The 21992-nt window shown below is 37.4% G+C and overlaps 2 protein-coding genes across 2 annotated transcripts in view; one reads left to right on the top strand and one right to left on the bottom strand.

The window, feature by feature from the left end:
* Nucleotides 1-8302, bottom strand: part of LOC129939218 (electron transfer flavoprotein subunit beta) — an 80907-nt gene extending 72605 nt beyond the window's left edge. The window contains exon 1 of the mRNA XM_056047150.1: nt 8298-8302. The gene's annotated coding sequence lies outside the window, so the exon portion shown is untranslated. The remainder of the gene's footprint in view (nt 1-8297) is intronic.
* On the top strand, nt 1983-20077 carry LOC129939212 (protein claret segregational). Its single transcript, XM_056047141.1, has 3 exons — nt 1983-2329; nt 2407-3224; nt 18729-20077. Exons 1-3 carry the CDS (start codon nt 2143-2145, stop codon nt 19941-19943), a joined length of 2220 nt encoding a protein of 739 aa, XP_055903116.1. The 5' UTR covers nt 1983-2142; the 3' UTR covers nt 19944-20077.
* The last annotated feature ends 1915 nt before the right edge of the window (nt 20078-21992 follow it).

Here is a 21992-nt window from a genome sequence, read left to right as displayed (position 1 = left end):
CCTAACCTCAAACTCGTGTGGGTCTGTAAGTCGTCTGTGCAAGTTTTTGAGTCTTGTCAGTAAGCCACTCTTGTGCCTACGTAGTGCGTCAATTGTCGCGTTTCTGTAAGCGTCCATTTGGTCCCGTTCTCTGTACTTTGGAATTGGCCGTTCCATCGTTCGTTTTATTGTTTCGTCCATCTGTTGTAAATGTTGGTCAATTTCTGTATTTGTCAGGTTTCTGTTGTTTGGTGCGGCTATGTCACTCGAACGAAGTTCTCTAGCTAAGGCGTTGGTGAAACGAGGCCAACGCATCTTACTGTAATTGTAAGAGTGCGTTGCAACGTATTCTTCCAATTCCACGCGTTCGTTCGGAATCTGCAATACAGCAGCCAGTCCGCAGTGATCACTGTCGTACTCAACTGTCTGTAAGCAGTTTCGCGGGTGATTACCCACTTTGTCTGTAACTGTCAGTCTGGTGTAGTACAGCAAAATGTCCAGAAAGGAGCCGCTTCTTGGATACGATGGCCTTTCAGTAGCCAGCAGGTCGACGCCATATTCAACGCTGTAAAGATTCATTAAATTAAAAAGATGGTTACCTCTGGGATTACTATGTTGATTTTCCCAATCTTCATGTTTTACGTTCAAATCACCGGCCAAGATGAAATAGTTTTCTTCCAAGCTTAATTTTAGTTCCCTTAAAATAATTTCGAGTTAAATTAGTTTAAAGATCAATTCTAGCTAAAATGTGATCGATACATGTTTTAGATGTATGTAGAAGTTATACTAGTTGCAACCATAGAGGAAACTTAATGAGTGTGCTCTCTTTAGGCCTACAAGCTAAATTTAGAGGATTTTGTCCATAAGGATAGGCATGTGTTAGTTGTCCCGTGCATTTCTTTTTCCATTTTTAATGTAGTTGTTATGGAATTTGTGCCCATATAGCTCAACTGCGGGGGAAAAAAACTATGAGGTGAACTCAGCCGTTCAAAAAAGTGATCCGTTACATTCAAAAATTGAAAAATGGATGCAATAATTTAAGAAAAATTAATGTTATGGTTCCTTTTCAGTGTAAACTGTGCTTAAAATAATATTTGACTGCTTTTGGCAAACAAATTCTATGATTTTTTTTAAGTTTCTCTAAAAACAGAAAAAATCATGCAGAATAGGCGCACCATAGAACTGCAATGCAAACGTGGCCCAATTTGAGTTAAGCCTAGTTTTGACCGGCCGGGACTCTAGATAATATATTTCCTCTATGATCGAATAATCGAATAATATTCAAAGAAAATATATATTTTATTTGTATTATCTGTGCTGTATTTATATACATAATAAGAATGAATAATGCAGTAAAGTGGAAACAAATATATGTATATGTCAAAACCTAAAAGTGGGAAAGAATTCACCAGAATTCACTATTTTTTACTTCCTATAAAATACTATAACTTTTTGACAGTACAATGTCGCTGCAAGACTTAACAAAGATGTAAGTGTACACAGTGTTTTCCATAGATTTAAAATGAGACGTTCTTTGAATTCTTTATGTAGTAAAAATTCGGAAACTCAAAGAAGTATCTCCCTAACGTAGGAAAAATATTGCAATTAGTTGCATGAACCTCACATTTAAAGGTAATTTGAATGAAATTATTGAACAACATCGAAAATGTCACCGTACCCACTAGATGCAACCTAAAAAAAAACCACGATGACAGTACTACAGATTTGATATAAAAGGACGTACCCATTGGTTTTTTATTCAAACTTAGACTTGTACATTTTTCTAAAAACACCATATTCACTGCTTAATATTCTTCGCTTATCCTTTAATCTTGTCCCATAAACCCTTCGAACATCAGAATGCATTTAATTCCTTCACTCCAAAACATTATGTCGGTGGCGCTCGCCTTGTGTTATCAGCTTAATTGCGAATCTCATTTAAATTTCGGAACATTTCCTCAATTTTCGATGTTTTTAAATTCGAACTTTGAAAAATTGAAAGTTCCAACGGGCGGTATCGTTTTCGTTTATCGCAATTTTTGTTTGGATTTTGGAATAAGAATTTTGATCTTTTCTTAAAGTGTTGCGATAGAAATATTCAATAAAAACCTTATTGTTTATATTTATTATTTTATTGTGTGATAAAAAAAAAACTAGACACTAATGGAGTCACGATTGCCGAAACCATCGGGCTTAAAAAGGCCAATTTCGGTAACGAAGAATATTTTACCAATGGACCGCATCAAATCAAATTCCAATATGTTAAAAATGCATCATAATAATTCTTTGAGTTCTGTTTCTGGACCTCTGTCCAGAGATATCGCTAATATTCCTTCGTTTAATATGCGAGGTAAATTGTTGTTTTGCCAAATTAAAGCAAAGTTTTAATGTTTTTTGTTTGTTTTTTTTTTTTCCTTTCACATTAAGGACGCCCTTTATCGCCTAACCTGCCAAGAGTTCAGGAGAATAGAGCAAAACTACGCCGCAGTCGCTCGGTGTGTGATCTTCAAATGAACGCTAAGAGCCGAGCTCTAAAGACTGCTGACAATATACCCACAAAAGCATCATTGCGGCTTCCTCTAGCGCTCAATGGTTTTTCTAACTCTGGCAATGGAAACGACGCATTTAAGTTCAATCAAAAAGCCAAAATGCGAAGAAGTCGTTCGGCTTGTGATTTGCGGATGAATGAAGCGCGAGCACCAAAACGAGCGGAGATTACTCATGCCCCGATCCCAACTAAAATGGCCCGAATGCACACCACTACGAACATAGCACCCCGTACTGCCCTACTTCCCAATCGCAATAAACCTACAGGAGCAACAAACTCAAATACAAGTACCAAGAGCAATGCAAGCAACACATCTGGCCCAAATTTCAAAGCCGGCGCCGCCGCCAAAAACACATCGACTTCTTCATCTACAACAGGAGCAGCCAAGCCCATAAACAAACGAATCGCACCGTATGACTATAAGGCTCGTTACAATGATCTTCTGGAGAAACACAAAACACTCAAGGATAAGTACGAAGAAATGCGAGACAATTTGTCGAGCATGGAAAATCTTCCCGAGCAATTCGAAGAATCCCAAGCGCAGCTGTTCTCTGTTCGAGAGGAATTGAAAAATGCTCAAACCGAAGTCGAATGCTTAAAGAGGCAAACCAACTCACAGAGCATTAAGATAACTTCTATTACAAATTGTCTGGAATCTACAAAAGAAGATTTAGAAAAACTCAAGGAAGATTTTGAGGTATTATACTTTGTTTTTGTATTTAATTCCTTCTTTTTGCTAGATATTATTGGTATAGTAAGACCCGGATAAGTGCTCTTACCCCATAAATTCTTGTATTTTTGAGAACTAATATTGTAAGGATTATTATTTGTATAAAACTCATCTTTTAACTTTCAAATTCAAGAACAAAATCCTATAAGAATGCTCACATTCCAAATCAGCTGAAAGAGTCAAATATTTTGTTTCCTTTAGCGCGTTTTTGTATATGGCTAAAATTCACCAAGGTGCAGAATTGGCTTTGCTAGCAATTTAATGCCTTATATCTGTTTTGTGTGTCCATCAAACAATATAATTTATTAATTAGGTGAATTGTAAATGAAATCAATATACACGCATAGAAATCATTTCGGGAACGCGTCCTAATTTACAATCTTCAACAACAAGTCCAAAATATAATTGAAAAATGCAAGGTTTTTAACACCGGTCATTACTCAATACACCGTATTTTTTAGAGATGATATTTAAACATTATTTATTTTTAACAATAAAAATGCAAAAATAGATTGTCCAATACCGCACAAGTTATTTTAGTGAACATATCGATAGTGTCCGACCGAAGGTCAATTTTCAGCCGAAGCCGAACCGAATTATTAGGCTGAAAGAAAATTTTCGTCCGAAGTTAAGGTTGAAAAAAGTCAAGAATTCTCCTTTCCAATTGGATAAAAATATTATTTTAATTTATTGCTTAAAAAATATAAGACAAATAAAATAAAAATAACTAATTAGCACCACTCCAATTTGATCTTCTGTCCGCATATATCTGTCCGGCAGCGCTGAACAGTTGTTTACTAGGAACGTTAGTGAGTGGCGCAGACAAAAATTGTATAGCTGCGGTCCTTAGATAATTGTATGGGCTAGACGCCCAATATGCATATACATCAGCTTTTCGTAAGAGTAAAGGTTCTTTCAAAAAAGACAACAGCTGTCCCTCAAACGGAGGAGGTTCATTTAACCCTAGACCCGTGTACTATGAAAATTCTATTTAACTGTGCACCTGGGCACTGGGTGCCCAACCATACTTTTCATAGAAAATGTGATGTAGGTAGCTGAAAAATACGATTTTAATTTGAAAAAAGTACAAGTTTTGAAAATAAGTTTATTAGAAAATATAAATATTTATTATTATTAATATTTATTAACAAGCAATTAAAATTACAAGCTAATATAAAATTTAACAAGCCTAGCTGCAGAGACTATTGGCTTATTTGCTTGAAAGTTCAAGTTACAATTTTTGCTTTTTTGAGAAACTCAGTAATATTATTTATATTTGTTAAGCTGGGATTTTTGAGGATTTCATATACGGGAATATTTTTGAAAATTGTTTTAATTATGGGCTGCGTCAACAGACAATGTACCAAAATATGTTTTAGATCAAGTTGGGTGTTGCAAGTGGAGCAGGTTGGAGGGTCGTTTTTGTTGAGGAGATGTTGGTGGGAAGCAGTATTGTGTCCAAGTCGAAGTCTAGTGAAGTTGGTTATTTTTTGTTTCGAACAGTTTGTAGGATAAATCGGCGTAGATTTTAAGGGGTTTATATCCTTGTAGTGATGATGATATAGGCTCCAGTCGTGACTATTTTTTGCAGAAGATATCTTTCTGGTATGCTTGAGGAGATCGGATTTGGTGAAAATGTTGAAGGTTAGTACAGGTGCGTTTTTGGCTGAGTTTGCTGCACTGTCGGCATATTCGTTTCCAAGTATTCCAACATGGCCTGGAGTCCACATTAGTTTAATGTTTTTCAATTTTATGAGTTGATATCTGATTACTGATATGATTTCGGTGTTGTTGTTTGCGTTGTGAATTGCATTGATTACTGAGATGCCGTCGGAGCATATAATGCATTTTTCAGAGAGATTGGCTGCAGCTTTAGTAGCTTGAAGTATCGCAAATGACTGTTGCAGATTTCCAGGATTGAGGGATTTCATGGTTGCTGAGGATTCTGTTGTAGAGGGCTATGATTCTGTGTTTGATTTCGATGGGTAGGTTTTTTAGCATTGGGTAGGAGATCCTGTCTCTGCTTGGAGTCTTTCCCTTTACTTTATTGAGACAGCTTTCAAATTCAATGAAAGTTATAGGGTCTTCAATTCTCTGGGCAGTTGTGTTAGCTGGTTGTAGTGTTTGAGAGAAATGTAAGGTGTTTGTTTTTTCTACTAAGAATTGGTCAGAAAAGTTTATATTTTCTGAGGCGTTTGACCAATTTTGGGCAAAAAGGTTTGCAATGCTTACTGGATCTATGATAGTATTGTTGTTGCTGTCTATATTATTTATAGAAAGTGGGGTAAAGTCACCGGTGAGGACACGGATATTTTGCCATATTTTTGCAGTGGGGGTGTTTGGGTTGATTTTGGATGTCATTTCTATAAAACTGTTGGCTTTGCTTATTTTTAGTAGCCGTCTAAATTTTGCATTTGACTTTTTGTAGACTATCAAGTTTTGAGTTGATAAGTTTTTTTGAAATTTTTTTAATGCTATCATTTTTTCTTTGCGCAATATTGACAATTCGGGGTTCCACCATGCTACTACCTCTTTGCGCTTCGTATTTGGAATAGTCTGAGGGATGGAGAGGTTGGCGGCGGTTCTAATACCTTTAAGCAATATAGCAGCATCCTTGTTGTTGTTGTAGGACATATTTATGTTGGATAATAGTTCAGAAGTTTTTTTCTTGAAAAGTGGCCAGTTGGCTTGGTCGGTTTTAAACTGTGTGCTTTTTGCGGTTGGTATTGTCGTTCGTCCTATATTAACAGTCGTAAGGATAGGGAAATGGTCGCTGTTATGTAAGTCGTCTAAGGTTTCTCAATTTGTTTTTGGAAAAAGTTCTGCTGAGCAACAAGTTACATCAACGTGCGTAAATGTGTTGTGGGTTGAAAGATGAGTGGGGGATCCATCGTTTAATATACAACAATTACTGTCAGTGAAGACATTTTCGATTAGTTCGCCCTTTTTGTTTGTTTTTGGGGATCCCCAAAGAGTATTCCAGGCGTTAAAGTCACCGCCGAGGATAAATGGCGTTTTTATTTGACTAATAATGTTGAGCAGCTCGTTACTGGTGAATGATTCTTTAGGACCTAGGTATAAGTTTATGTATGTGAATTTAATTTTGTGTTGTATTTCGACGGCTAGTGCTTGCAAATTTGAATTTAAAGATAAGGTTTTGTGTGAAATATTTTTTTTAATAAGTAGGGCGATGCCTTGTTTGGCACTATTATTAATGGGTAAGTTGTGGAAGTAAGCGTTATACGCTTTAGGAGGGGTCAGATTTTTAGCAAAGGGGCAATGAGTTTCTTGAAGGGCGATTATGGACGGGCTGTGTTTCTTTATTATAACATTAAGCTCATCGAAATTATTTGTAAATCCATTCATGTTCCATTGAAGAATGGTGAGAGCTTTGTTAAAGTTTTGTAAGTTCCAAGAACTTGTTTTACCTTTGGTAAAAGAAGACTGGTTTATGTTACGAAAAGGTTTTTTGTTTGTGTTGGAAGTTTTTTGTTGGAAATTATGAGGGTTGGTAAAATTATGTTGTTCGGGGTTCTGACTCCGCGGACCGGATGCTGAATCATGCAGGCTCTGATTGGAGATGGTGGTGTGATGGCCTGTGATAAGCCTAGTAGTGAGGCTGGGGGGGGGGGGGTATGGGAATCGTTAGAAGTAGTAGGTAAGTGTGATGTTTTTTTTGCTGTTTCAGCGAATGTATCGTTTAGGGGGGGCGTTTGATTTACATTTTGTTGGTTATACATACGTTTAGCTTCCTTCATCGTGCATTTATTCAATGTTTTTATGGTAAGAATTTCTTTTGCTTGTTTGTAGGCTGGACAGGTTTTTGATGATGTAGAGTGGGATAGCGAGCAATTAGCGCACATTGTGCGGGTGCATGGGTCAGGCGTGTGGGGGTGAAGGGAGCAAGAGTCGCATTTCGTACTACCGTTGCAGCGTTTCAGAGTGTGTCCAAGCAGTTGGCAATTACGACATCGCATAGGGTTTGGGCTATATTCTGTGAATTTGGCAGTGTAGAAACCAATAGCGACTTCACTAGGAATTTGATAAAGGTCAAACGTAAAGAGCATAAGACCTGTTGGCTTTTGCTTCCCATCTTCCCCTTTCTTTAAAAATTTATAAACGTCTTTGACACCTTGGGATTTCATTTCGCTTACAATTTCTGATTCGTCGACATTTATGAGACAGGGAGCATAGCAGATACCTTTTGATGGGGCAGAAACCGGCAAGATTTTTAGTACGAAGGAAGTTGTAGGCTATTTTTTGCGATTTTACAAATATTAGTAAACTGCCGTCACGAAGTTCTCTTACACTATCGTAGTCTTTGCTTATACCATCGATTGCTTTTTTTAAAAGAAAAGGGCTCAATGAGGTAATGGGTTTTTCACTGTTTGTTGAAGTTATAACAACGAATCGGGGGTTTTTGACACTGGAGATGGATGGGAGTTCGGGGAATGCATTTAGGGATGTGTTGTTGACTTTGTATCTTTTTTTTGGTTGGATGTCGAGGTCACAATCAGGATCAAGGGTCCCGAAGCGACCTCCGATGTTTTTAGGACTGCCGGCCATGGGCTTAGTGAAGTAAGATCTATGAGTTGGTGTGAGGTGTGTATGCGAAGAGAGAAGTGGGAGAAAGAGAAGTTTAATAGTGATGTACGGTTTGAAGAGAGAAACCGGTTTACGCACTTGGCGGTACGACTAAATCACGACAGCTTGTGGAACGATGTTATCGGTTTGAGAGCTAGTCGGTGACTGAAAAAATATAAATATGTTTACAATAATGTTATATTAATTTGAATGCTGTTAAATTATTAAGTTTTTTTAGTTTTGATTAAATTGCACTATGTGTTCTTCGACGTTTTTCTGGACATCCAGTGGAGGTCGAGGGTAAAAAATTGTCATCATCATCATCTTCGTTTTCATCATCACATACCCCTTTATGAAGATAACATTTTTTGCACATCCTTACGTAGTGCTTTGTACATGTAGCTACATAGCAAAAATCACAAACGACTGTTGTTTTCTTATCTTTTTTTAAAGTTTTGCAAGTTTCACAACGTTGTCTTATAATGTTTTGTTTCGCAATTGGTAATGTTGAAAGAGTTTGAATCTCATAACCTTCTAGTTTTAGAGCAATTTTCACTCTTGCTTGAAGTGTGGGTTTTATAATTCGTGCTTGAATGTGTTTATCAGCAAGTTCCAATGCCAATTCTTTCAGAAAAAGTTTTCTTTTTTCTGATCTTTTTTTACTTGTGTACTAAGTGGTTACAAATATCAAACATTCTGTAAGCAGCAACCCCAGCAGAATCCAGAAGATTATAAAATAAAGTCACAGGCCATCTGTTAGTTTAACGTTTACTGGTGTAACCATCCGATCTAGAGTATCAACGCCCCCTTTAGTTGCGTTGTAATCTAAAATAACATGTGGTTTTCTTTTGGCTTGGTCAATTTTATCTTCTTGGTGTGTAGTCGATAACATAAGCACATTTTTTTTTGTATTGCTTGCGTAACTACACAATTGCATACATCGTGAGTAGCAAAATACGGACGAAAACTTATTTCTGCTCCTTTTGAATTCTTTGTCAGTGGGTGTAAAAACTTTCGGTAGTTGTGGCTTGTTACTTTTTATAGTGCCGACCAATGTTGTTTTTTTTGTGCATCAAGTCAAGGGCTAATGGCACTGAAGTAAAATAATTATCCGTGGTAATATTGTATCCCTTACCAAGAAACTTTTCCGCCAATCGCATCACAAGTTGATGGGATATACCTTCAGACCGATTATCGCCTGGTTGTTGACCAACATATATTTCTCCTTGAAGAGGGAAATTTGTTTTAGCATCCACAATCCAAAAAATGTTGATGCCATATTTTCCTGGTTTATTAGGCATGTACACTTTGAATGGGCACCTACCCCTTGTTGAAACCAGTTGTTCATCGATAGTCAGTTTCTTTGTTGGTTCATAAAATTTCACTAGGTTATTTTGAAATAAGTTCCACACATACCTAAAATATTATCATTTGTAAATTATATGCATAGGTAATAAGTTATTGTTTTCATACCTAAAGGCAGCTAACTTATCAGTTTGGAGTCGAAATGGACGCGTTTTTCCATCATCGAAACGTAAAAACCGGTTTATCTGTTCGAACCTCTCTAAGGACATTACCGCGCGGTAAAATGCCATACATTTCATCCTCTGTTGTTTCATACCACCGATGCATTACTTTAGATTGGTCAGATAACCGATTTTCCTCGTAAACTCTTTTCGCTTTCTTATTTGTTTCCAGAACTATATATTGGATTATGTTTGGAGTGATCAACGTTTTAAAACATTCCATTTTTGACGCAAATGTCTGAGAACATTAGGCGTTTATGTTTAGCCTTTCATTACGAGCCCTAGCTGCTCTTCGTGTCTCTACTTCATCAGGCATTGACCACCAAATATCAGAGAATTTTATATTTCGAGCTGAGTATTGCATTCCTAGATTAGGTGCTGCGGGTTCATTTGCCACTGATTCCACATGACGAAGCTCATTTTGTTGCTGCGATTCTACTTCTGCCTCTTGCTCCATATCCAACCCAGCCTCTTGAACACGAATGTCCAATATAGCTTCATTTGGATAGTAATTTGGATCATCAGCATCTGAAAAATCTGCACCATTTTCGCTTTCTTCATCATCAGAGTTATTTGGACTAGCCATTTGATCTCCACCCTCTTCATCATTCAAAAACCTATTGTAGTGTTCATCGAAAAATTCCTGCTCTGCTTGAGTTAAATCTCTGCTCGAAGATGCATTGAGCAAGAACAGTATACGATTCATAATATTACTATCCATATTCTACAGAAAATTCAAAAATAGCAAAAAACCATATAGCTTTACACAGTAGGTACCTACTTACTTTTTAAGATTTTTCCAATTTCACTTTACTAAAAAAAAAAACACTTTGTTTTCGTTATATAAGCACAAACTAGCACAGACTAACTCAATGATTATTATTATTATTATTATTATTATCTTTATTTTTTCTTCACAAAGAAAATACAGGCTCACTTACATTTTAAAGATTTACAAGCATGACTATTAAGCCGTCTGCCGGTTATATATAAATTTTAAACATTGAGAGAGAAGTTATTTTTTAGCTGTTATATAATAAAAATTAACAATTTACAAAATAATTTAAGATTAAGGTACTGATTATGATTAAGTATGCCAGATTGAACGATTTATTTGATTTGAAAATAATAGCTTATTGTTAACTTTTTAGGTTTAATCATTGATATTTAGATACATACAAAAAATGGAAGAGCAGTAAAAGACTTTCAATATCAACATTTAAACGTGCTTTAAGTTTAGCTAAAACAAAATTATATTAGAATGAACATTACATTAGAGGTCCACGAATGAATTTCTATACGCAACAGCTTCAGAGAAAAAACGGATAAGTAGTTTCCAACCACCCTCACCATTCAAAACTCCAAGACAGTCCTCAAACGAAAGGAAGCTCTTATTGAAGTAGAAACGCCGGATCTCTTGTAAGATCGGACATAACGCTAGTAAGTGGAAAACATTTTCAATTTGATTGAGGTTACATAATGTACAGTTAGGATTTATATCATTTCTGTGAGGTCTATAGTTAAGCTCAAGCATCTCCGTGCGAACCTTAAATATCAGACTTATCTCAACAAAAGTGAACTCGGTTCGAAAATAATTTGCTTCCCCCAAAGAGAAATTAAGTTTACTATATAATGATCTAGATTCGGACTCCCTTGCCCGATTGAGAAATGTCTGAAAAATGTTGTCATCTATAACAGAAATACAATCGTAAAGTTCACTCTTCCACGAATCTAGATTATCCAAACAAATCGTCAAAGGAAAGTTATGTTCTGAGGCCAAATCACTCCAATCTTTAAAGGGTGTGTATCTGTAGCGTAACGCTGTTAGGAGAATCCTTTTCTGCAAATTGTTGTTAGATCTTTGCATGACTTTGATTATATAGTCTGCATTCGCTTTTAGATTCTTTACAAAAATTGGTGGTAGTCCCGACTCAACGTGTATGGCATAATTGGGGGTATTAGATGGAAGTCTAAAGATTCGCTTGAAGAAATATCTTTGGATAGTTTCTATTTCGTCTAATTGCATGTAGCCATAAACTTCATTTCCATAGCAAAGGCAGCTTTTAACGGTTGAATCAAACACTTTAAATTTCGAAGCCGGATCTATATTTTTGTTATTGAAAAAATTTGACCATATACAGTTAATAGCTGCTTTTGCTGCAGTCAATTTATCTTTTTCTTATATTTTGTTAAGTCTAAGGCTAATAAACAATACAAATACACCAAACATTATAAAAAAACCGTTGTCACAACCGTTCAAAAGATCCATTGTCATATAAAAATCGTATGGGCACTGGGTGCCCGTATACACGAAATTGGCATTTTTTAATTGCAACCCTTACCTGCCTCAAATGTCAAAAAAACAAATGTAAAACGTTCATTTTCGTTTACTTGGGTACTGTATGCCTGAAAATAAAATTCCTTTAGGCATGTAAATGGGGAACTTATAAGTTTTTTTTTCATTTAAAAATTGTATTGGGCACTGAGTGCCCAGTACACGGGTCTAGGGTTTTAAGCAAGTTCCGCTCTAGACTGGCAAAACAAATTTATCATGTGATTCCCATAAATCATCATCGTCATGTTGCAATCCTGATGCTGATGTTGAATAAGATGGCTGGAGATCATCGGCTTCTAAAATTATCGGAACCGTTTGATTTCACCAGTTCTGTTTTAATAATGCCAATATTTTTGCCTTTGTATTTCCAATTTCATCACCGGTGAAATACTTCCCTTTAAACCGAGGATCCATAAGGGTTACTTACTTAAGGTGGCGCTACAGTCCGGGCGGACCTGGGCCTCAACCTACATGCGTCTCCAGCCATTTTTTTTTATTTTGCAATGACTGGACAATTCAGAGTAGATTATTGCTAAGGGCAAATTTTTTGTTGGCATACCGCCATACTGTTTCATACAGGCCAGCTGTTTTGGCACTAAGTGAAACCCAAGTAGGTGAGGATTGCGATCCTGCTGAATTTTTTATTCATTAGGAATGATGTTGCTTATCATCTCTTACCACAATATGGTCTTTGCACCAATTCCTTTTTATATGTGGTTTAAATTCTCCGTAAATAAGCAAATCATTCATTACTGCTTCCTTTATCGAAGCCCAGAGTATCAACTTCTCGTGAATTTGATGCTTTGTCTGATTCATCCAAAGAATTGTTTCGTCCTATCCTCGTACTGAAATCGTTGTTACGAGCGATATCAATGTACACAATTCTTCATGGCTTTAACATTCAGGCCAGACAACACCCGATGAAGTGTGTGCAGAAATCTTCGCTGAGTTGAACCACCTAACTCAGCTTGTCAACGAGCCCACCCGAATATCGGACGTTGAAGGTCGAGCAGAAAACACTCTTGACTTGTTTCTTACCTCTGACCCTGATAAGTACACTGTTAGTGTTCTACTTCTCTAGACACATCTTACCATTGTGTTATATCAGCAAATTTCTCGTGTCAAAACTGTTCAGTTAAAGAAAGAGCTCCTAAGAAAACCGTTTGGCAATACGAGAAAGCCAACTGGGACGGTCTCAATAATTACTTCAGGATCTTTAACTGGTCACTATGCTTCCTCGATTGTGACGTTGACGCCAGCGCTGATATGATCACAAGTTTAATTCTCCTGGGAATGAGAACTTTTATACCGAACAGGGTTAAAAGTATCAGTACCAAAGAAAACGCTTGGTTTGATGCTAGCTGTAAATAGGTTATTAGGCTCAAGGAGGTTAGTTTTCGTTGCTATAAAGCCAACCGTACTGATGAAAGCCGGGAAAAGTTCAAACAAGCAAGGAAGGCCTGCAACGCCTATATTCGACGAATCAAATTTTTAGATGACCAAAAGTTGCAGCAAAAAATACTACAATGTCCCAAAGGCAGTAAAAATGTTTGGTCATTTGTAAAAAGCATGAGGAATTCTTCCTCTTCTTCGGTTCCTACGCTCGTTGTCAATAACACTCCTCTTGCTAGCTCCTTAAGCTAATCTCTTTGCAAGGCAGTTCGCCGCCAATTCTACACTGCCAGTGAGTGTTATGACTCCGCCTGTTCTTGAGCGAGTTAGTGATTCTATGGGACCAATCTTTTTTCGCACTCGTACTGTGGCAAGAGTCCTAAGAGACACACATAAATCCGCTGGTCCGGATGGTATCCCCGCTATTGTTCTAAAGATGTGTTCTTCAACGCTGGCAAAATCACTGCGTAAGCTTTTTCATCTGTCCTACTCCTCAGGTCTCGTTTCGAGCGGATGGAAAACCGCATTTGTGCAGCCTATTCCCAAAAAAGGCGAATCTTCCTCACCCACTAACTACCGACCGATTGCACTGGTGATCTCATGGTTCATCTCACCGAAAAGTGGAGCAAATCTTTACATCGTTTTGGAGAAAGTAAGATTATTGCATTTGATATTTCAAAAGCGTTTGATAGGGTTTGGCATCAGGCTTGAGAGGTCAGACCAAGAACATGCCGATAACTAAAGATGAAGATATTGGACCAGAGGGTGTTTTAATACATCTGATGGAACAAAATTGCCGGTTAGACATCGGTATTATGCCAAATTTTTGCTGTGGATGAGTTTGGATTGATGGTTGATGTGAAGTTTGTGAAAGATTTTGGTTTGCTGATGGTTAGTGCGTTGCACTCAGCACTGTCATGCCAGAGGTCTTGGGTTGGATCCCTGTCTATGTCATTTAAAGTTTTTTTTTTCCACGGGTACTGCATCTTGCGAGGAATTGACAAATTCTCCAAGAGTTATTCTTGTCATGAAAAGTGCTTTCTCAAATTAGCCGTTGGGATTCGGCTTAAAACAGATGTGTCCACCTTGTTAAAGGCACCTTCGATGTCAAGGAAAGCAACCATAGTGAACTCTTTATGATGGAGGGAATATTCGATGGTGCGATCTAAAGTGTGTAACGCTGTTTCCACCGATTTACCTTTACAATAGGCATGTTGAGACGAAGATAGAAGTCTTGTATCGATACGTGCCCTTAAATGGATATCAATCAATCTTTCCAGGGTCTTAAGAAGGAATTATGATAGACTTATAGGTCGTAGATCTATAGGATTGACTTGGGAGCATTTCCCTGCTTTAGGTATAAAAACATCTTTAACTTCTCTCCACGCCGATGGAACATGGACCAGGTAAAGACAGCTGGTAAAAATTGCCTCAAGGATTGGTGCAATTATATCAGAAGTCTTTTGTAATTCGGCTGGTATTATTCCATCTGGTCCTGCAGCTTTAAATGGTTTGAAGCTGTTGAGAGCCCATTGTAGCTTATCCCTTGTGATCAGACCTTGTGGATATGTTGTATTTGAACTTGAACGTATATAACTGTTGCAAGTTTCGGTAAGAGAACTACCAGGAAAGTGAGTATCCAATAGTAAGTTCAGCGATTCATTACTTGAATTTGTCGAGGAGCCGTTGGTATTTTTCAAGCAGCTTGGCATAGCTGGATTAGTTGAAAGAATTTTCCGTAACCTAGAGGCTTCAGAAGTTTCTTCTATCGTGCCACAGAAGGATCGCCTACAAGATCGCTTGGATTTCCTTAGTGCCTTCTTGTAGACTCTTAGAGATTCTCTGTAGGAGTCTCAATGAGAGGCTAGTCTTGCAGCTTTGGCCCGGTTGAAAAGTTTTCTGCATTCCTTCTTGAGCGAGTCAAGCTCTGAGGCCCACCATTGTGGTTTCCTCTTTCCTCTTATGTGTATAAGTGGACAAGCAATTTCTAGCGATCTAGCTGAGGTAAGGTCATTGACTTTGTTGTCAAGTTCATTAGTGTTAGAGAAAGGACTAGATATTCCAGGTTCTAGTAAACTCTGTAATGAGTTCCTGTATGAAGCCCACTCAGTTTTCCGATAGTTTCGAAAAGTCAATGGACTCGGGTTATCATCCACATTTATATTGAACTGGATATATATATGATCAGAGAACGAGTGCTCTTTGGATACTTTCCAGTTCAAGATCATATGGTGTATACTATCTGAGACAAGAGTTATGTCTAAGACTTCTTTACGATTTTAGTTATGAAGGTTGGTTCATTTCCAACATTACTTATTAAGAGGTTAGTACCAAGAATATAATCAAAAAGAGACTCACCTCTGTCGTTGATATTCGTAATGCCCCATACAGTATGATGAGCGTTAGCATCGCTCCCAATAATTAGGCGGATCCTTTGCCTTTCCGCTTCAGTGACGTCTTTCTCCAGGGTTTTTCCAGGGAGAGGGCCAAGGTGGTCATGCCCAAGATACGCCGATACCAGCCAGAAACTTCCTTCGGTTGTTTCCAGCCTAGATACGGTGGTATCTTTGTCACTGAAACGATGGAGTAAAAATACATTAATGCTACGTTTCACTAGTATGCAAGATCTAGGTTCACCTTTATCTGTCACACAAAGTGTGTAGTACCCAGGAGTCCTGAGTCCTCGAACAACGGACCCCAAAATCCATGGCTCTTGGATCAGGACAATGTCTTCCCCGTTACTCGCCAGACGGAGAAGAAGTGAGGCCGAGGCCATAGGTTTGAAAACCCAACATTTGAAACATCTTTTTCCATTAACCTTATCATACATTGCACATTTATTTAAATCAGTTTTCAAACATGGTCTTTCCGCTTCTAAAATTTCTTTTAATAGTAAACAGATTCATAAAGTAAAGAAAAGAGAGCAATTGTCACGAATGCCGAATCCAGTTGAAGAAGACATTTTAAAAATATGATTTTGAGACTGAATAAGTTTTTTTTTTTTTTTTTTTTTTTTTTTTTTTATTTTTTTTTATATCCGATGGAAATCTTCAAAAGACACTCGGTAAGAATCGGTACCGACTAGTGTGGGACTCTTACCGCACTAAAACCACCGGTGAATCAGGACCAATCTATGAAAGATCGACAAATGATTTTTATTTCTTAATTTTTAAAATCGCATTGGGGGAAGTTTAAGGTTATAACACTTTCCCGTAGCTTTTAGCCCATCAGCTCATGAGGCTTGGTTCTTCTTAATCTCCGAACATTGTCTCGTACATTTAATACGGTCTCCATTTCAGAGTTAGTATGACTTTGCAGCCGCTAATTGTGTGATACAGCGTGTTTCTTAACCACTTCTGTAACCATTTCAATTTGAAGGTCACGATGTAGATCGCTATTTCTTATATACCAAGGGGCATTTATTATTCCACGAAGGACCTTGCTTTGGAATTTTTGGATGGGTTCAGCATTTGTTTTCTTTGTACAGCCCCATAGTTGGATGCCATATGTCCAAACGGGTTTCAATACTTGCTTATATAACATTAGTTTGTTCTGGATAGATAGGTCAGAGTTCTTTCCTATTAACCAGTACATTTTTCTGTACTTCAAGTTTAGTTCTTCTCTTTTCTTTTTGATGTGTTCTTTCCATTTAAGCTTTGCATCCAAATTCATTCCAAGGTATTTGGCGGTATTGGAGTAAGGTACTTCTGTACTGTTTATAAAAATTGGAACATTGTTTATGTTTTTGTTTGTAAAGTTTATATGCGTCGATTTTGTTTCGTTTAATTTGATACGCCATTTGTGCGTCCAATCACTAACTTTATCGACTGCATTTTGCAATTTTTGTGTAGCCTTCGTAACGGATTTATCTGGCACCAATATTGCAGTATCATCAGCAAAGGTGGCCATGATAGCGTTGATGTCCACTGGAATATCCCTTGTATATAACAGATACAGGGTTGGTCCTAGGACACTTCCTTGTGGTACACCGGCTTCAATTTTCTTAAGTTCCGAGTAATTTTGGTCGTACCGTACTCTAAAGAGTCGGTTCGTAATGTAGGATTTCAGTATTTCGTAGTACTGCCTGGGGAAGTCCCTATGCAGTTTGTACTCAAGTCCCAAGTGCCAAACCTTGTCAAAAGCTTGAGCAACATCTAAGAATACAGACGAGCATACTTGTTTTTCTTCAAGTGCCTTTTCCACAACATCCGTAATTCGATGCACTTGGTCTATCGTGGAATGTTTATTTCTAAATCCAAACTGATGGCTCGGAATTAGTCTTCTTTCTTCAATTATTTTGTTAAGCCTTTTAAGTAGCAGTTTTTCAAAAACTTTTGCCATGATTGGTATAAGCGATATTGGTCTGTAAGATGTAACTTCTGTTGGTGGCTTACCTTGTTTAGGTATAACAATGACTTCCGCAATTTTCCAATGATGTGGCACATATCTTAGTTTAAGGCATGCGTTTATTATAAATTGGAGTTTCTTGAAGGCTATAAGAGGCATTTCTTTCAGAACCTGAGCAGTTATAAGATCGTACCCTGGTGATTTTTTGTTTGACAGCTTATGTTGACACATGCTTCTTACTTCTTTGAGCGTGACAAAAGGTATTTCACATTCGTCGTTTCTGTCAACAAACTGTAAGGGATCTGTAGCTGTGCTTGCTGGGAATGGCTTGAAAACATTCGCGAGATGTTCAGCAAAGAGATCAGCCTTTTGTTTCGGGTTTTCGATCCATTTACCATCTTGAGATTTTATCGGCGGGTTTTGTGTCTGAGGTCTTTTTAGGCGCTTAGTTGCTTTCCATAAGGAGTATTCTGTAGAAGCATCCGTCGTCAGACTTTTCAGGAATCTACTTAGTGAATCATTTTTAAACTCACAGATTCTTTTTTTTAATTCGTTGTTAAGACGGTTAAAAACTACCTTATCATCTGGGAATCTCGTGGATTGCCATTTTCTTCTAGCTCTTCTTTTTTCCAATATCAACTCCTTTATTTCGATAGGATATTTTATTTCTTTTTCTCTCGCATTCGAAATAGTTTGAGTACTTTCTTCTGCAGCCTGCTGCACATCAGCAATAAATTGTTCTACTTCATGATCAATTTGTTCAATTGTTTGCATAGGGGATCTTAGGTTTATAAAATTTTCAAGTTTGTCTCTGAATTCGTTCCAGTTTGTTCTGTTATTCACGAGCTTGGGATTACTTTTTTCTATTATTTCTGTTTCGCTCAGTGATAAAATTACTGGAGTATGATCTGATGATAAATCATAATTACCTTCGACACTTATATGATTTCGTTTAATACCTTTAACTACGAAAAAGTCTATAAGGTCTGGTATTTTGTTAGTATCAGATGGCCAATATGTTGGCGAACCAGAAGAAGAGACTGAATAAGTGAAATGGGAAAAAAGCTGTTAGATACCAAATTTAGATCTGTCTCATTGCAAATGCACAATCTCATCATGTGGAGGTCGATCTCAGATCTCAGTCTCATGAGACCGACCAAATGGATTAGTAGACGTTGCCAATTTTTGTAGCTATGTTATATTTTATATTTAAAAAAATATTTAAACAACATTTTATTTGCATACATTTCATAATTAAATTTTGTATTTTTGATTTAAATTTTACAGAAACTCTTTAACAACCACGCAATCTTGGAAAAAGAAGCTATTGAACTCCGATCAACGACATCGGTTCTTACGAGTGAAAATTCAAAACTTCTCATAGAACTAGCAGCATGCAAGGACCAGCTTTTTCAAGCCAATATGGAACGCAAAGACTTACACAATGCTGTCATGGATCTGCGTGGCAATATTCGGGTGTTCTGTCGTGTGCGGCCACCACTTGAATACGAAGAAGATCGATTGTTGTGCGGTTGGAATTACCTGGATGAGACTTCGCTCGAAATTCATAATTTAGAAATGCAAGCTTCAGGAGCCAAAAACAAAGTTTCGAGCCATGCATTTTCATTTGATCACGTATTCCATTCGCGATCAAGGCAGGAAGATGTTTTCGAAATGGTATCACCATTGATCCAGTCCGCCCTTGATGGGTATAACATTTGTATTTTTGCATATGGTCAAACTGGCAGTGGAAAAACTTACACAATGGACGGAATACCATCGAATGCTGGTGTAATTCCGCGAACTGTAGATTTGCTTTTTGAATCGGTCAAGAATTATAAAAATCTAGGTTGGGAATATGAGATCAAAGTGACCTTTTTGGAGATCTATAACGAAGTACTGTACGATTTATTGAGCAATGAACAGAAGGAAATGGAAATTCGAATGTCGAAAAATAATAAATCCGACATTTACGTAACTAATATAACCGAAGAAAGAGTCAATAGCGCCAGCCGCCTGCGCCAATTAATGGATGTTGCCAAAATGAACCGTGCCACTGCAGCCACAGTAGGAAATGATCGTTCGTCACGATCGCATGCAGTAACAAAAATCGAACTTATTGGTTCGCATGCCGAAAAAAATGAAATATCAGTTGGAACTATTAACCTGGTTGACTTGGCAGGTTCGGAGAGTCCAAAAACTAGTATACGAATGAATGAGACTAAAAACATCAACCGCTCACTAAGTGAACTGACAAATGTTATCTTGGCACTGCTACAAAAACAAGATCATATTCCGTATAGAAATTCAAAGTTAACACATTTATTGATGCCGAGTTTGGGAGGAAACTCAAAAACTCTTATGTTCATAAATGTGGCTCCGTTCCAAGATTGTTTTGTAGAGTCTGTGAAATCTCTTCGATTCGCTGCAACTGTTAACTCATGCAAAGTAGCCAAAGCAAAGAAAAATAAATTTCTCAATACATCAGCATCGTTTGGGTGAAAAAATATCGTCCGACAACAAGAGAGGTGGTGCAAAGCTGAAACATAATGTGGGTGTTTTATTTACTGTTGCATATTAGTTGTTTATTTTATTCTTTATTTTTGTATTATTATTTAATAAAATAAAACATGTGAAAGAAATGAATGTTGATTTAAGATTTTCTTTTTAAGCTTAAAATGCAAAATGAGACATCGTCTCGGAGGGTTGGGTACCCTAGCCCCAAAGCAAAAATCCCCAACACGAAATTCCCAAAATAAAATCCCCAACACGAAATCTCCTAAACTAAATCCCCAAATCTAAAATCTTAATAACCAATATCCCCAAATTCAGAATCTACAAAAACGAAATTTGGCGCCAAACATAATTTCTTAGATATACTCGAAATAAGGTGAATCCATGCTAAAAGACTTGTGATGAGTACAATGATGACCAGGGTTCGGACTTCGGATTAAAAAAACGAAGCAGATCCAAAATTTGCGAAGTATATATTTATAAATTAAATAAACCGTAATTTTATAAGAAAATGTTTCTTAGCAAAATTTAGTTTTTCAGAAAATATCATTTCTGAATTATTTAATTGAAAATAAAATTTAATCCCAATGATAACAATGTCTTTTATCGCATATCGCATACGCTACCAATAGTATTAATGAAAAAAAATGTCTTCTCGTCCGAAAAATCCGGAAAAACAATATGGCTGTTTCTTGGTTCCGGCATTTTGTGCCAACATACAATTAAAAATGGATTATTTAGATTGGGAAAGAATGGTAGCAGCCAGGCAAAGAGTCTTGAGTGGTTTTGTTTGTGTTATTTTCTTACATTCTCCCCCTCGGTTAATCTGCTAAATGTTTGCACACTTCTAACTTAGCTAGTTTTATCGCTGGTCTTTCGTATATGCTGGTCATAGTTTGTATTGAGGCACTGCGGACTTGGTTGTCCTTACCTAGGAATACATCAACAACTCTTCCCTTTTGCCATTGGTTGCGTGGACTTCTTTCGTCAATCACCAAAACTAAGTCTCCAACTGTTAGGTTGATTCCATTTTTCTCTTCTAGTTAGGGTGGGAAGTATTCGACGATCCAGCGCTTCCAAAAGTGTCTTGTGTGGAGCTGAGACATTAGTACGTTAGACTTGAGTAACTTGGCATCATCACTAAATTATCCCAACTGAACCATTCATGCAGGTAACTATCGAAGAAAATGGTTGGGAGATAGGGCTTCCGACTGTACACTTTCAATGGGTAAGTATGTAAGCGGGCGGAAATTTATCATGTCCTACGGAAAAGCTCATCGTTAGGTTTGTAACGGTTAACATTGCTTACCGCGTATAGGGCTATCTAAATTGATTTTATGAGTCTCTCACAGCATCCATTCATATGTGGGGAGGCAGAGGGGTTAAAGTGCAACTCCAGTTCCGAGGTTACAAACTAATTCGCAATGGTGGATGGTCAATTGATTTTAAGGTTGTCTTCAGTAACTTTTCTGCTCCGATGAAATTTGTTCCACGATCACTGAACATTTTTCTTACGGTCCCTCTTCAACAGGGACCGGACGACTACAGGTGTAAGCAATTTCAATGTGGATTGCTCTGGTTACCAGACACGTAAAGAGACAAATCCACCTCTTTTCTATCTCACGACCATGGAGAATGTCAAATGGACCACCGTAATCAACTGCAGTGTACGTAAAGGGTGGTGTAAATGCTGATACTCGAACTTCTGGTAAATTTGGCCTTGGCTAAATTCATCTTACTGCGAAAGCAGTGTTTCCTCACGCGTTTCAGCAGTTGTCGTAGTTTCGGAATGAAATATTTTTTTCTTAATTAATTGCTCGATTATTGTCGGGGAGTTACTTTAAGTCTTGTGTATACGTTCAGCCACTTTGCATTATCAATTCGACTCGTTTTCTTCTAAATAGGGTTTCATTGGGAGTACTATACTGAACACTGGGATCGTAATTACTGACGTTTAAAGTTTGTTAGAAACAATAGTGCTGTCTTTAACACATACGCTGTAGTTTTCCTGTCGATCTCTATGTATTGATTGACTAT

The sequence above is a fragment of the Eupeodes corollae genome, chromosome 1 (genome assembly GCF_945859685.1).
Source record: "Eupeodes corollae chromosome 1, idEupCoro1.1, whole genome shotgun sequence".
Classification (NCBI taxonomy): domain Eukaryota; kingdom Metazoa; phylum Arthropoda; class Insecta; order Diptera; family Syrphidae; genus Eupeodes; species Eupeodes corollae.
The sequence above is the reverse complement of the archived record's forward strand: the minus strand, read 5'-3'. Positions and strand labels throughout refer to the sequence as shown.

What these genes read in the sequence shown, in the direction of transcription:
- LOC129939212 (XM_056047141.1), top strand. Translation starts at nt 2,143, where the DNA reads ATGGAGTCACGATTGCCGAAACCATCGGGCTTAAAAAGGCCAATTTCG. An exon ending in TCCTTCGTTTAATATGCGAG is followed by an intron (nt 2,330 to 2,406) that starts GTAAATTGTTGT and finishes TTTCACATTAAG; the next exon opens with GACGCCCTTTATCGCCTAAC. An exon ending in AACTCAAGGAAGATTTTGAG is followed by an intron (nt 3,225 to 18,728) that starts GTATTATACTTT and finishes TAAATTTTACAG; the next exon opens with AAACTCTTTAACAACCACGC.